The sequence below is a fragment of the Gallinula chloropus genome (genome assembly GCF_964237585.1).
Source record: "Gallinula chloropus genome assembly, chromosome: Z".
NCBI classification, from domain to species: Eukaryota; Metazoa; Chordata; class Aves; order Gruiformes; family Rallidae; genus Gallinula; species Gallinula chloropus.
This window is the reverse complement of record NC_140089.1, coordinates 81,161,646-81,177,625: the sequence shown is the minus strand read 5'-3', so window position 1 is coordinate 81,177,625 and position 15,980 is coordinate 81,161,646. Positions and strand designations below refer to the sequence as shown.

Below are 15,980 nucleotides of genomic sequence, written 5' to 3'. Positions count from 1 at the left end.
GACAAGACCACCCTCTTTTGAGGGACAGGGGAGTTTAGTTATGTAGATACAAGCCATGGACTACCATTTGCACTCAGAGCCTGCCCTATTTTATTCACTAGTGAAAAAAGTATCCTAGATCTTATTAAAGGAATTATGCGATATATGATGTACCCAGCATAACTGGGATGCCACAGCAGAAATAGGGATCAATTCCAGTCCTCCAAGGCAGCATTTGATTGTACAACTACAAAATCATGCTTTGCCTGCCTTATTTACTGTCTACATTCCAATACTTGCAATAATAAGTCTGATACATTGCCATTTTGCTCACCCTGTTATGTTATTCATTCTCTACAGTAATTAAAACAAGGCTGCCATGAAAAAGAAAAATACAGAAATGTGTGGTTAGAAGTAATGCCTTAATGCATATACAAAACAATACAGAATTAAAATTTTATAGGTAACATCATTTCTTGCGCTTCCAACTCGAGTGCTTCATTTTGCAACCTTATCATTGTTTTAATGTATTGGTGCATGTGGTATCTTCCCTTTTCAAGTAAGCAAACCAAAATTTTAAAAAATCCCCAGATGAGATCAACACCTGCAAATCATATATATCAACATCTTCAAAGGTTGTCATCATCAGTGCAACAACTTGCAGATCCCCATCCCTTTCTTAGCTATTTTTGGTTTCATCTAGCTCAAATCTCCAATCAAATTCAACATTATCTACACTCTCCCCAGTACTGATCTGCAATATATCACATATGTATGGGTATGTACATTATGTATGTACTATATATATTTTGCAATGGCAAATATATTTGCAAGTTATTAAAAACAATGAAGACCACTGAATAAGTGGTTTAAATTTGGACAATCTGGTCTAATGATTGGTAGCATTTAGGGTGAAAAATATATATATTCTTTATATCCATCCCAGACCTCTTGTTTCAACTTACATCCCTTTTCTCTCATTCTCCCACTGTGCACCACTGTGAATCAGAATCGTAGCACAAGTTAGAAGGGACCCGTAAGGGTCAGGGCATCCAGTACCCTGCTCCTTGCAGGACTACCTAAACCTAATCCATATGACTAAGAGAATTGTCCACATGATCCCTGAATTATGAACATTTTGTTGCCATGACTGATTTCCCTGAGCAGTTTGTTCCACAAATTGACTTCCAGTGAAGACTCTTCCTAGCGTGTAATCTGAACTTCCCCTGATGCAATGAGACTCTTTCTTCTTGCTCTCATGGGTCAAGAGCTCCAGCCTTTGGCCATCCTGATGGTCCTATGATGAACTCATTACACTTTGTTGCTGACCTTCCCATGTTGTGGAAAGGGGTGCCCAAAACTAGATGTTGAAGTGTGATCTGATGACTTCTAAGCAGAGAATCATAGAATCGTAGAATTGTAGGGGTTGGAAGGGACCTTGAGAGATCATCGGGTCCAACCCACCTGCCAAAGCAGCTCCCTAGGACATATCACTCAGATAGGCGTCCAGACGGGTCTTGAATATCTCCAGTGAAGGAGACTCCAGAGAAGGGTAATCACTTACATAATTGGCTAGCTGTGCTCTTCTTAATAGAGGTCAGGATACTGTTTGTTGTTCTTGTAGGCCAAGGTACATCTCTAATAGATCCTCAGTGATGTAACCCATAGAACATCTAGAGACAGTGCTACTCTGGCCCTTTCACCAGCTGAGCTTCAGTCTCTTTGATATTTACCTAGGCATGTATAGACTTATAAAAGGGAGAGCATCTGCTGGTTTTGGCTACTTCACAGGCAATGCTTCCTTTCTGTCAATATGACCTACAATTTTGATTGTGTTCTGACCATTTAAAGGTGACATTATATGATTGTTCTAAAGGTAGGCCTCTAATGACCCTTTAAAATGTTTCTCTAGAAGGGTTTCCAGAAATTCTAAAGTATTTACCCTAGTCATTGTGCATCTCCTGACATGACTGAACAGGCTCTGGAAGGTTTATTTTGTTATTTGACTTTAAAAAATGAGAGAAGTACATTTTCCACATGATTTTAGGAGTCAATGCAAAAGCTACATTTTTTAGCGGATGTTCACAACCTCCTGGTCTAGGTCTTAAGAGATTTCCCATTTTCTTTTTCTTTCCCAGCTCTCACTGTGCATGGGAGTTTTTTTCCCTGTCAATCTCACTTTCAGTTTTGTTAGCTGGTTTTCACACAGTGGCCTCCATAGAAAGTAAAGTATTGGTTTGAAAAGCGTGGCCAAAGGCTATTCATTGCTATTTCTGGCTTCTGAACAGAAACTTCCAGACTGTCTCACAAGCTTCAAGTCTTTCTATATATATTGGATTGCCCCAACCTACCCATAATGAGGTATCAGGTGTGCAATGACATAAAGGGGAGAGATGAGGTGGTTAGTTGTCCATCTAAGTAATGATCAGCAGGAGAAAAGTGAGGAGAATCTGTACATTGATGCTCCAAGAATGGATCTATTTCAGAGACTCCCTAGGACATGAGAGAACTGATAAAAATTAGTCACTAGTCACTAGTATAAATCACAGTGTACCTTTCTGATCAATTTTCCTGGCATTTTTTGGTTTTCTTTTTGTTTGGTTGGTTGTTTTTTTTTTTTTCTTGATTAGGCTAGGAAGGTATTTACTTTCCCACTGTGAAATATAATCAAAAAGGAGGTCATCTTTTATGATGCTTGTCTTTTATAGAGCAAGAAGGATGACTGGTGATTTCAGCAGCTGCAGTGTTCATACACAGCTTCTTTATCAAGAACCCACAAATTGAGTGGGACCCAAGAGGGAACCTGGAATCAAAGAAATTAAGATTAAGATAAGAAATGTGTTGTGACATGGCTGATGGGATCTTCATTAGTTATTTTTCATCTTGTTTATATTGTAGAACTACAATAGAACAAATGTAAAAATAGCCTTCATCTTGATTCAGCAACACTCTCATTGCATCCTTAAACTGAGTACCTCATAACTTGTGCAAAAACTACACTGAGCTCATTCTTTGTTTCTGGTTTACACTGTCAGAACAGTTTGTCTCCAACAGTTCACCTGCTCGCTTCAGCCATGTACTTTCCCCATAAACATTATATTGACACATCATGACATCAAAGACTTTCAAGGAAGGCTCAGAAAGCACTGAAGAGTCCCTTCCATTTCTGAGAGCAGTTAGGAGATTGCTCCGGTTCTATTCATCATTCAAAAAAAACCCAACTCCAAATAACATCCACTTAACTATGGATGATTCCTTTCTGGCTATTTTTTTCCTTGTGAGGAAGAACATCATCATCTGGCTTGGAACATTATGTTTCTTTTCAAAGAGCTTAATCACAGCCGCCATGTATGTGTACTGGCTCAATATTTGATTTATGGGATCTCCCAAGAACAGCTACATCTAGTCAGTGGATGACTTCAACTTTGACCTAGCAGAATGGGTAGAACCACAGTCCACAGCATCAGATAAATAGTTGCTCATCCTTCAGACAAGCTCTGTTTACATGAAAAAGAGAAGGTTTTAGTGTAAGCTTCATTCATAGGTTGAGAAATCTGTTTTGGTTTTCTATATCAGGTTTTTGCTTCTTTTTTTTTCTTTTTTGGAAAACCTTGGTCCTGATAGGGTGCCCTGGTTCCAGGTGTATGTATCAAGACACTGGATCTGATTGTGCAGGAATTAAAACTGCCCAAATTCTAGAATTTTAGTCTAATTTTGAATCTTAACATTATGCTTTCATGTGAGCTGTGGCAGAGATTTCTTGGGGTGGGGGGAAGCAAAAGCCCAAACAGACTGTAAAAAGGAAGACTCACAGGAAGAAAAGTCCTTCTTAGTTTGAACCACCATATTCAGGTTTAGGAACTACACCCCTCAACCTTCTTTAGAGAAGACGCTGCTTCTTTGAGGCACTATCTGGAGAGCATCCAATTGGAAAGGTACAATAACAGAGACAACTTTGCATGTTCCAGCTCACATTGCCTCAATGCATAGAAGTAGTTTCATGCACAAGAAGACAGGAAGGTGACATAAGGAAGATGTTTGTGTATTTCAAGGTACCTTCTGCACTGGATGTTCTGACCTTTAGAGAAAGTTAATCATGCCATCTACTTTCACTCTTCATTTAATCTCCCCTTTCCATCTGTTCAGTTTCTCTCAGCTGGAAGCAAGATGAAGAACGAGTACCAGTCAGTTGTCTCAGTGGTCCATAGCCCACACTTTGGGGCAATTTATTATAATGTATTAACATCAATTGTCACTTCTATCATGACTATTACTACAGTTCATGCCAGATTACTAGGCAAGAAATTATTTTCTAAATATCTGAAATGTGAAATAAACTATAGACAGACAGATATGCAGTATGAGAAGAGACTATTCTTTGGACTGAATTGCAAAATAACAGATGCCAGATACCTCAGCCCATGTGACAGGTTCAAACCTTCTGCTTGAGTCATAGGATCTCTTTCAGAAAATCTCTTAATCAAGATTTCATGTGATAGGTGCTCCATCCCTATTGCTAACCAAGATGTTCCAAAATGGTTAATTACCTTCACTATTTAAAAAAAAAGCAGAGTCAATGTCTTATTTCGATTTTAAATCTGTCAAATGTCTGCTTCCATCCACAAGAAATCATCTAGTTCTTTTTACTTATCTATCTATCTTAGAAAAAACCCAAGTTCTATTAAAAGCTATGGTTAGAGGGCTATTCAAATGTCTCTTCAATAAACTGTGGTAACTCTCATTATATTTTCAGACTTGGAATTATTTCTGTAATTCTGAATAATTCTTAAACATTATTTTTTTGGTAGATGAATTACCAGAACTACATGCAGAATTCCAGTAAGGGTCTTTCCTGACCCATATTCAGGTATACCATCATGTTGCTACTTCTAGAGGATATTTCCTAGAGACAGGCTTCAGTTCTAGACTGTACTGAATCTCGGGACTTTAGGTATTTCAACATAATCTTGAGAGATTATGTATTTCATTGTTATCACAACACACATATTCTTCTCAGAAGCACTGTTTCCCCTTTTTAATGAGTGGACCACTTTATTTTTCCTCTGGACACTTGATTTTGTATTTGGTGGGATTAAAATGGAGACTCTTTAACTGCATCCAGCCTACACAGTGACCCAGGTCAATATGACTTACTTCTGTTATGATTTCCCACTTCACCATTTTTATAGGAATGGCAGATTTTTCCAGTAATTACTTAAGATGTCTTCCAGGTAATGTTAGAGCAACTGAACAGCCCAGAGCTTTCAGCATGCTCCTGGAGGAGCCTACTAGAAACAACTCAATATTGTAAGTCACAATTTACATTTTTTTGGTGGTCTATCCATTACCCAGTTTTAAAGGAGTTTGATATGGTCTGCTTTCATACCCTGTAAAGACAGGCTCTCTCAAATACTCCAGAAAAGTTTAAGTATACTCTATAAAAGCCTACTTTATTAACCAATCTTGCAATTTCATGCAATCAGGTCCATGTGATAGATGCTATTTTCCATGAAAACATGGTGATTGGTACTAATCTTATACTTTTTAACTCATTGCTATATTATCTCATATAAAAAAACCCCCATAATTTAACTTAGGCTTATAAAAGAATAAGTTTACCAGGTCATCTAGTTTACACCCTTAATTAATTTTTTTCTCTGGAACACTTTGAGGGTTTTCTAATATTCCATAAATTTCTAAAGTTACCATTACTGGTTCAGCAAATTTCTGAGCCAATTCTTCGAATATTCTGAGGTTCCAATTATCTCATCCCACAGATGTGAAATATTTAATAGTCGTTGTTTAGCATAGTCGTCAGCTACTGACTGTTCATACATTACAAAATGGGTGGAAGGATGAATGGATGGATGGATGGATGGGATGGATAACTGGATAGACAAATCTCACTTGAACATGATTAAACATCAGTGGAAGGTTAAATATTCCAAAAAGTCATCCAACCCTATTAGACACCAGAAAACAGCTGAAGTGCTATGCCCTTGATCTGCAGACATACTCTTTTATTGAGTATTCCAGTACCCATAAATCACCTTACAATACAATGCCTTCCGATGCACACATACATTATAGAGCTACTTACATACAGATTGTATCCTGGAATTCTTTACAGCACTAAAAAATTGCAAGACAGCAGCTAGCATATCGTGCAAAGAGCACAGCAAGGTAAAGACCTTGCAAGGCAATTAAAGGAAAACCTCAATTCTCTGATAAGCCTAATAAACATGGACAAAGAGAAACGGAGCTATCTTAGAAATGAAATGGACTGAAGTAGTAGCGGGGAATTGCTGAGGTGTAGGCAGTCAGGTCCCGATGTGGAAAGAAGGGCAGAAGCTCCTTCCATGCTCCCCTCCTGAAGACTCCTGTGATTTGAACAACTTTTTTGTTGTTGAAAATGCCTCCCCGATAGTCCTAGTTCTCACTGTTCACTTGGTTTGCAACAAAAGAAAGGAAGCCATGTGCTAGGCAGACATTGGTTACATTAATAACCAATTATATTAAGTAATTCCTTAATACTAATTCGAGTGCTTGGGGGAAGGTAAGGAGCAGGGCTTTGGTCTAACCAATTGACAGGGCTTTCTGCAGCTACCTCCATCTGCATTGTCCAGCCGAGGCCCCCTCTTCTGTCCTGGGTAGTAGCACTTTGGACATAAGAGAAGCAAGGGACATGGGCTTCTCCTGTGCACATCCCATGTGCACATTTGTTCTCTTCCACTGCATGGGAATTTACCTGCAGGCAGAGAGGCAGATCCTTGCTCATCTGTTAGTCTCATTTCCCTCTAGTGAGATGAAGAGGGATTCAACACCAAGAAAGTTCAGAAGAAGGAGATCCTCTCCTTAGCTAGTGACTTTCATAACTAGAGGAACAAGAAGTCCCAGGAAAGATCCCTCACAGCAGTCAGATAAATACACTGACATTCAGAATCAGAAAAACGAATCTCTGCACTAAAAGAAGCTAATAAGCACTGATGTAATTTTTTCCTGTTGCAATCTCTTGGAAAGTGCTTCTCTGAGATGGAGTTTTGTGCAGCAAGCACCTCAAACATAGATCTAATAGCTCTTCTTAGTTTTAAGTTAGATATTTGTTTCTTTGAGGTTCCTCTTTTCCTTTCCATTGTCACAGACTAGCCTAGTTGCATGAGTGGATGTGCTGTAGAACCATCTGCATCCAATTTTGATCCAGACACAATTTGGGTGTCTGGATCAAAAGCTTGCATCTGGACCTATCATGCACTGTGGTCTTGACTTCTGATTTAGGGGATGATCAGTGTAGCTACCAAGCACTGGGCTCTATCCAGAGGAAAGCTTCTGCTGAAGAGAAGCAACATGTTATTCCAACCTGGTAGCAGATCATTAAAAGGCTGTTTTGCACATTAACCGCTAATTCTCCTTGCAGCATGCAAACAGCAACAGAAACTCAGAAAGACCAATTAGGGATCCATGGGAACCTAACGATGTGCTCATTCAGGATTGCACTTAGTGCACAAACTAATTCATGGCAATGCAGAGACACTACTCACTGTGAATGAAAAGTTTACCGTTGCAAAACAGTCTTCAAATGCGCTCTGAGATAGATTGCTAATTCCCTTCTTTATCGTCTCAGCTGATTAAAACAGTAAAACAGCCCTTGAGTAATACCAGTTACATAAAGTCATTGGTGATCATGCTGTCATCATGAGAAAAAGGGCGTGAAGCTCCCTCAGCATGCCCCACTACCGAGATTTCCTGTAGAAGAAATGGGAAGAAAGCAAGGCATGCTCCAAGATGCTACCCCAGTTTCTGTCTGCTAATAATTTACGCAGTCATGCAGGCAAAGAGCAAGTCAGAAGTCATGGAGTCCGACACCAATACCTTCCTGGAAGATACTGTGCAGAATCAGGAAGATTAGATGCCATGAGCTGCAGTTCTCTTCATTCTTTGCTGCTTTGATAAATCATTTATTACAGCAGCCTTTTTACATAACCCCTGGCGGGGACGGAGGGGGACGGACGAAGAGAGAGAGAGAGAGAAAAAACCAACATCTCCCCCATAAAATAGATTTATCACAAAATCCTGTCCTCCTACCAACCATCTTCAGACCAGAACATATATTTCTCTGATTATTAATTAACTGATGCACAGAAACAGCTTCAAGCTTTTTAACCTCTCCTGTTCTCTTTTGTCCTTCAAGAGTGACAATGCAGGGATGGTGTTCAAAACACAGATACCTTCTTGAGCAACCACAGTACTATCATCATGCTTTGAGCCCTACAGTCATGAGCTCAAACATTAAAGCCATTCAGAAAGCAAGTATTTAAGCTATTTTCCCAGTACATACGTTCTGCTCCTAGTCATACGTGTTTAAATCTGGCATAGCATCATTAATGTTGCTGGCATTGACACAGAGAAACAAAGCAGGTTAACTCTCAATAGTGCATGAAACAACAATAAAGGCATATAATCTACCAGTAAGTATTTGAACTGAAAAGAGAAAGGAATTGACATTGTTAACACAGCTCGTCTGTCTATCTGTCTATCCCTTACTACTGTGACACCTCAACTCTCAGGAAAATGCACAGATTTTTTTTTTTTGCTTTTTTTTTCCCCAGTCCATCCCAATACCCTCCAAAATAGGAAATACGAAACATGAAATATCAGGAAGGGGGAGAGCCAAATGCACCAACTTCTGAGCATAGCAAGCCCCCTGAAACTAAAACACTCAAACCTAGAGGAATTACATGCTCTGTCCATAGAATGTGCTCATATGGAAAATACACAATTACTGACATTTGCCCACTGCCTTCTCTCTCCCCTTGCCTCTCACCCACCTGCTCCACCCTCAGCAGCCAGAGAGCGGAAGTTTTTATATTACAGCAGAGGCTATCAGGACAACTGAGGAGAAAAAAAGAAACAACCCAAATCTGGTTCAAATCTGTAGGCAACTAATACCAATAACAACAGAGTGCAACTCCCAGCTTCATTATCTGGTCTAAATGAAATATAGCAAGCAAATGCACTTCTGATCTCTCTTATTAGTCCCATTTGTTAAAATGCTGTATTATTTACAACTTTGCACAGAATGAGGAAATGGCCTAAGAATTCCATCTCAGGTCCAAAGTGATGATAAAAACTAGGGCAGCTTCGTAAGCTTATCGAAAAAGCAAGGTTCTGGCAGAGGTATAACTGTGTCAGCATCCCAGCACCAGGGTTTATCACCCAAATAAAGGTAGACAAAAGTAGACAGAGAGTAGACTTGGTAGCATGTCTGGTGAGATTTGCATGCATGAGGAGTTTGATTCAGCAACTAACAGCACTGCAGAATCAGGTAAATCCCCCAATATTGGTAAGGCAATTGAAGCTAGACACCTGCCTCCACTGCAGTCAGCACTGGTCCCTGCAGCACAGCCAGTGGGACTTCATTCACTCGAGCACAGTTAGGAGTGTCTTCAAAAAGGGGAGTAATCCCATCCTACACTCCACTGACTATAGATCTGAAGGTGATTTACTCACAAATGGATGCATGTATAGACACAGTGTAGGATGTGTAAGCGTGGTTAATAGGAACTACATTGCAAACACGTCCAGAAACAAGAGTAGAAAATCAAAGTTCACAGGCCAGCTAGCTTCTCTAAAGACATGATATAAGCAATTATCCAGCTGCAGCCAACTCAACCTTGATATTTGGTAGCTGTGTATATATTAGTAAAGTAAACATACCTGGCACTTTCCCCTAGCTCTGAGGCCAGCTGGCACAGAATGACCCACACCCAAACTATTAAATTCTCTTACTTTCCAGAATATCATGGCCATATCCAAGCTAACAACTGAAAACAGCATCTATTCTGTACTAATACTCAGACTTTGTCCAGGAATTGTTTGAAGTTAGGCACAAGCCAAATCTATGTCAAGGACCTTTCTAAAAATTAGTGCTACGGGGGATTTGGTTCCAGATTTTCTGAACTTGCCTGGCACAGTTTTGTTTTACTTTAGCTGATGGGTCTTGGACAGGACTAGTAGCAGTCCAGAGGTGATTTTTAAAAGCGCTGTTTTTCACAACTGCCTATATTTGAGGTAGCTGGACAGCAATTTTCAAGTTGAAGCTCTAAACATTTCCAAGACATCTTCCAGCAGTATTTAAAGACTGAATCAGCTCAGGTGATACCAGGAAGGTTTTAGCTTATTTCTTTACTGAGATCATATCTTAGGACTTTGTTAGACAATAGATTATTCAACTAGTCAAATATAAACCGGGAAAATTACCAGGTCCACACTGGCTAATAAGGGATTGAAAAAGCACATTCATTGCCATTGGATAATACTCCAGCTTATTACTCATCATAACTCTCCAGTTTTCTGTCTAGAGATTGGTGACTGCTGTGAGGCTTGAGCAACACTTTTGCTAACATCTTCAGTGCTGGTGCCTCTTCATCCAGGAGGTTAGCAGGAAAACTGTGTGGACAGCCAACTAGTTGGAGCCATGGCTTCAAGAGGAGAGGACAAAGGGGGATGCCTGTTTATTCCATGAACCTCCCCTTCTTAAAACCACACCTGCCATACTCAGTAAACCTGTTGCCTCACTTTGAGGCTAAGACCATAGTTTTTATGACCTCTCACAAACTTATGCTATTAGCTAAAGTCAGGGAGTGCAGCTTCAGCGTAGGAGTGAGAATGTGTGCTTGCATATGTGTTTGAATGTGTGTGTGTTTCTTCTTCACCCTGCCACCTTGTGTCATCTGTGAGACTTGTTTTTGAGGAGGAACTAGACCAAGGAGACGGTGCTGCTGAATGCATTCCCAGTACAGCCCAAGGCTGTAAGCCATGCCTGGTGCTGTTTTCAGGAGCAGGTGTATACTTGGCAGCGAATGCTCAGCATTAGTTTTTTGAGGGGCTCTCAAACTCTCTTCATTTCAGCCTGTCTATTGAGAGACACTGGTTTCCTAGGCTTGATTTGTGCTGCCAGAGCTTTGCAGGGGTAGGAAAACAGATGGCTTTGTCTGGAGTGCAGGCTCATCCAGACTAGTCTTACCCAGGGTTTGTGCTCAGAAATGTTGCTGGCATACAAGGACATTTTTGGCAAAGGCATCAGAGGTAATTCTTATATACTGTGATGGTCCCCTCACCAATATCTGATCACTACAGCTAAAGGCATACACAGTCTGGGCAAATGAAGCTTTTTCCTTGAGCTAATACAAAAAGAACAAAAGATGAAGAAAAAAGAATAAACCCGTATGTGGAAAAACTTCCCCAAAGCTGAATGAGTTAGATGCATTGCATCCTGCATGGTCCTGACCTATCTTGGCTCTTCAGATCCCCAGATCAAGTCTTCCTTTCAGACAAAGATTGTAATTTTAGGTGTCCTGTAAATATGATATTCAGTCACTGTAGGTGTTTCTGCTGCTGGATGCGTCTCATGGATGATTGGATGATTTTCTGGCAAGGTATGAAACTTCTTCTGGAAACCATGTTAAGGAAAGCACCAGTGTTCATCTTTCTCAACCTCAGAGTCAACAGAAAGTCTGCAGTAATTACCAGTTAATAAAACTATTCATGTCCATGAATACTATAATGGCAAACTTATTAAATTCACATTTTATTTGTATTGCCATAAGGAAGTAGCAGTAGGTATATCAGATTCCCATCATAATGAATATTGGAAGGCAAAGGGAAGGTCATGTTCATGGGTGAAGGAAGGTCTAGAGGTTTACCCCAGTCATGGCAGAGGGAAAAAGAGCAAGACAGAGTGCCTTGAGACCATGCATCACATCCACTGACACCCAACTCAAAGGTGACCCAAATCTTGTGTGTGCTGGTACTGTGGCACCAGCATTTGGATCCCTGTGCTTCACACAGTATTGTGTCCAAACTGGCACTCAGACCAGGACACTAATCTATAACAACCCCTCCTACCCTTCGTCCCCATTCGCAACCATCCTCTCCTCACCCACCTGCCCACCCACCCAGCCTCATACCTGCTTGCTCCCTCCCACCACGCTCACACCCTTCCCCATGTTCATTCTCAGTGGTCGTTGCATGTACGTTTCTTGGCTCCCTTCAACTCATTAAACTTCCTGCCTTACCTCATGTTTTGACAGGTTTTGTGAGTTTTGACAATCCTGCCAGTGCCCAAGCCGCTATCCAGGCTATGAATGGCTTCCAGATTGGCATGAAGAGGCTGAAGGTGCAGCTGAAGAGGCCAAAGGATGCTAATCGTCCCTACTGAAGAGTTGTGGGAACCACTGGATACAAAGCACTAGCACAGGTAACTGCATGGGGAAGAGGGATGTCAGCTGTGGTTGTAGCCTCTCTTTGTGTTGCAGACCCTCAAAAAGATTCAGCTCTGAGACTCTCTACTCTCTAGCTTCTGCCTCTTTCACTTAGGCCTCTGGCTAGAGCCACACTGCACTGATACGCACCCACACATAAACCAGGAACTGTTTGTGTGTGCGTCTCTTTAGAAAAAGAGGTGGAAGGATGCTTAACGAGGGACAAGCCAAGTTCCCCACCCCAGGGGCATCCTGCATGTCTAGAAAGTCTTCCTGGTCACTAGAGGAGAGCCAGCAGCTGTCCTGATTCCCCTTGCTCAGCCAAAGAGAGCATTTCTGGTGGCTGAAGAAAACCTGCAATTAAGAGATGGGACTGGGCTGCAGCTTAATCCCAGGTGACTGGACTGGGACAGTGTCTGTCTCAATAGCTCTGTGTTGCAAACGTTTCAAAGCATTCTTCATTCTTCATGCGGTATAGTCTGTATCCAATTTCATCCCAGCATAATAACTTTATGTAAATGTGTCTCCCTGACAACTAAATAACCCCTAATTTCTTTCTTTCAAAGCCCAAGAAATTAATAGAAGGATCCATGCTCACTTCTTGCTCAGTCACTGTTAACTTCTGTGTGTAGATAAACCCCAACCAAAGCCAAGGAAGCTTTGCTTGAGTGAGGATTTAGACAAATTTGAACAAGGGTTTCACTGTCAGGCTCATGTACCTTGTGTTGTTGGAAAGGAGCAGATTGGTGCTCCAAGAGAACTTCTAATACATGTAATGGTTTCAAAAATATCAGAAGCAGCACCTTGTTTCATTTGGAACAGCCTATCACCAATAACAAAATTCTATATATTTCCAAGTATGGAAATATTTTCCACTGCTGTCTGGCTTTTCTATTAGATAATCTTGTAGAAACAGAAATATAAAACTGTATGGTTTTGTTACTGAGATAGCAACTCTTCCTGCTGTTAAACTTGTTCCATACCTTTTTTTCCAATAAACCCAGTACTCAAGGTGGCCCTAAACTACAACAAGAAGTTTGAATTTCTGAATTAGTGAGGGAGAGATGGGTTAGGTCACCTTTCTAGGTCGTTATATTTGTGATACATAAGATTCAGTGATTTTGATTCAGGTCTTTTTTGATGCATCTACAGTACAAGCGGGAAATCCTATCTTCAACCTTTCCAAAGAACTGTTCCAATTTTTCATTGATATCTCTAATATCTTTGAAAAATATATTGTTCCAGTCTTCAGAGCAGTATCCTTTCCACTGAGAATTAAGGAATGGGATCAAAATGCCTTTGAAAGAGGTGCTGCACTGAAGACAAGATAAAGCAGATCAAGAAACCTTTCAATAAACACATTAGGTGCATGTGCAAGATACAGACTCCATAGTTTAGATTCTCCTTTACATGTGACTAGATGAAGATAGCTGTCACTGCATTTTCCCTCTTCAAATACCTCTTTTCTTTTCCTTGCTTATGACAAGGCCTCTTGGAAGCTTGAAACCAAAATGTGTTTCCATATCCAAATGCTTTTTGCTTCATCACACTGGCTTTTTACTGCAGGTTTTGCTGTGGGAGAGTGGGAGATGCATGCATGCAATTTTTTTAAAGCAGGGACTGTCTTTGTTGGAGAGATTTTCAATGACACCTGCAAAGGGATTGAGGAACACAAGCATCTCCTAAGTTTGGCACAAAGCAATAATGTTATAGCATAGCTGTGAACACTGAAGAGATGCTTGTTTCTTATGACTGTGTAAGAAAGTGCAAGGCTGTAGACACCCGTGTTATTAAAGATTCACTGGCATGACTCTATGGTAATTTCAATAGCATGGATCATTGTAACATGTTCTTCCTCTACCTTTTCATGATCAGACTGACGTTGAGGTCTCAGTGTGTTTTCTATGGAAAGATTACTCAGCAGTATTAGATAGGTTGTTTGGGTTTTATTTTTTCCCCCAATAAATTGCATAAAAAGAAATCAGCTGGTAAAATAGCAATAAAATTCCCTATCTCTTTCTTAAAGCATTTTTTCTCTTTCATTTGATTCTGTAAAGCAGGAGAACAGTCTTGAGTTCTCTAAACCTCTAAATAGGAAGTCTTTTAGCCTTCCTGGCTTTTACTTTCATTTCAATTCTCAGCTGTCCAGCAAAATCAGTTCAGTTGTTGCCACCAGATCACTTCCATTCTCTGATTATCTGAGCCTTAATAAAGGTATAGACAGTCCCTATCATAATGGAGTAAATGCAGCTCCAAGGTCCTTATTGTCTTGTAGACTCCCACCTTGGTGAGCCCAATGATGGAGCTAAATACGTACCTGTCTTTTAGTTGGAGAGAGTTCTCTAGGAAAAGTAGTAGTCCCTGTGCTAAATCCCTACTATACCAGGTTAGATTAGAGAGGACACCTGCTGACAGCAAAAATACCCAGAAGGGCTTAAATCCATCTCTTCTTCAGTTCATCTCCTTTTCAGTGCTTGGAAGCATCCATACCAACACCCTAGAAGCAGAGAGAGGATTTTTAGCCATGATGGCCACAATTCAGCACAGGGATGAGCCCTCAGTAATAAGCCTTACTTAGAGACAGGTCAGTTGTTCTCAGCTCAGCACAGTGTTGTACCCTCAGCAGGTTTTATGTGCAACTTCCAGCCAGCCTCTGAAATACCACTGGAATTCTGACTTGCCCACTCAGTGTCACTGCTGCAACAAGAAGTCTCCTAAAAGCAGGAGGACAGAAGCCAGCTAGGCCCATGGGTACAGCATGGACCGCTATTACAAAGCTTGAGAGCAGGCAGCTCCCTTAACTGGCAGAAACACAGTAACTCCTGTAAGGTTTTTATCTAGTTTTACTTTGGTCGCAGCTCTTCATGGTCCTTAATTCCAATCTGAAGCATGTGCATAACCATATTGACATCAGGGCAATTACTCATGTGCTTCAAGAGGATGCTCAAGAAACTTTTTAATTAGGATTTTTCTAAAGAAGAGCTTTGTTTTATTGAACTCCTTTCCAAAAATAAGAGGCTGCCAACAAAAAACACAAGCAGCACCCAGCTTGATGTAATCCACCAGAGTGCTTTTTTCCAAACCAAGAAAGAAAGATCTTCACTCAATTTTAATTCTGGATGCACTTTTTTTTTTATTTTTTTTTTTTTATTTTACATATATCTCTTTTGGGACAAAGGCAGTCTAGGCCACAGTGATTTGAAGTTCTTTGTTTTCCTTGCAAGTGTTCTAAAGTTGCTGTCAAACACTGAAAGGGTCTCTGTGATGTGGCAGATAAGCCCACAATCTGTGGCAACCAAACCCCTGAAGAATTCTGGTGGCAAAATGTTTCCAAAACAGCCTCTTTTTTCTTTATAATTAAAAGAGTGGTTGTAGAAAAAAAAAAGAAAAAAAAAAAAAAAAGGTGGGGTCGGTGGGGAGAGGACAGGGAGAAAGTAACAGTAGGTGAATAGGATAGTTTGAGACAACTCTGCCAAAATCAATATATTCTATTACTAATCCCCCCTCAGGACTAAGAAGCCAGGATTCAGAGGCATTTCATGTGTCTTTCAGATAGCAAATGCACAACATAATGAAGACAAAACCACCCCAAAAGGCACAGTTCCCTTGTGTGGCCCTTCCTAGGAGGCCTTCAGTACCCTGTGGTATGGCAAAGTTGCAGGTACAGCCTGCAGCACTGGAAGGTGGGTGTGAGCCCTCCACATGGCCAACACCATGGAGGACTGCTAGGATGGGCAGGAA

The 15,980-nt window shown here is 40.6% G+C and overlaps 1 protein-coding gene across 14 annotated transcripts in view; it reads left to right on the top strand.

Moving 5' to 3' along the window:
• CELF4 (CUGBP Elav-like family member 4) overlaps positions 1–12,196 on the top strand; it is a gene marked incomplete at both ends in the record, with an annotated part of 688,465 nt that extends 676,269 nt beyond the window's left edge. For all 14 annotated transcript variants that reach the window (XM_084278569.1, XM_084278576.1, XM_084278571.1 and 11 more), the window contains one exon: positions 12,069–12,196. In XM_084278569.1, coding sequence (XP_084134695.1) covers positions 12,069–12,196 — 128 coding nt within the window. The remainder of the gene's footprint in view (positions 1–12,068) is intronic.
• Positions 12,197–15,980: the final 3,784 nt, after the last annotated feature.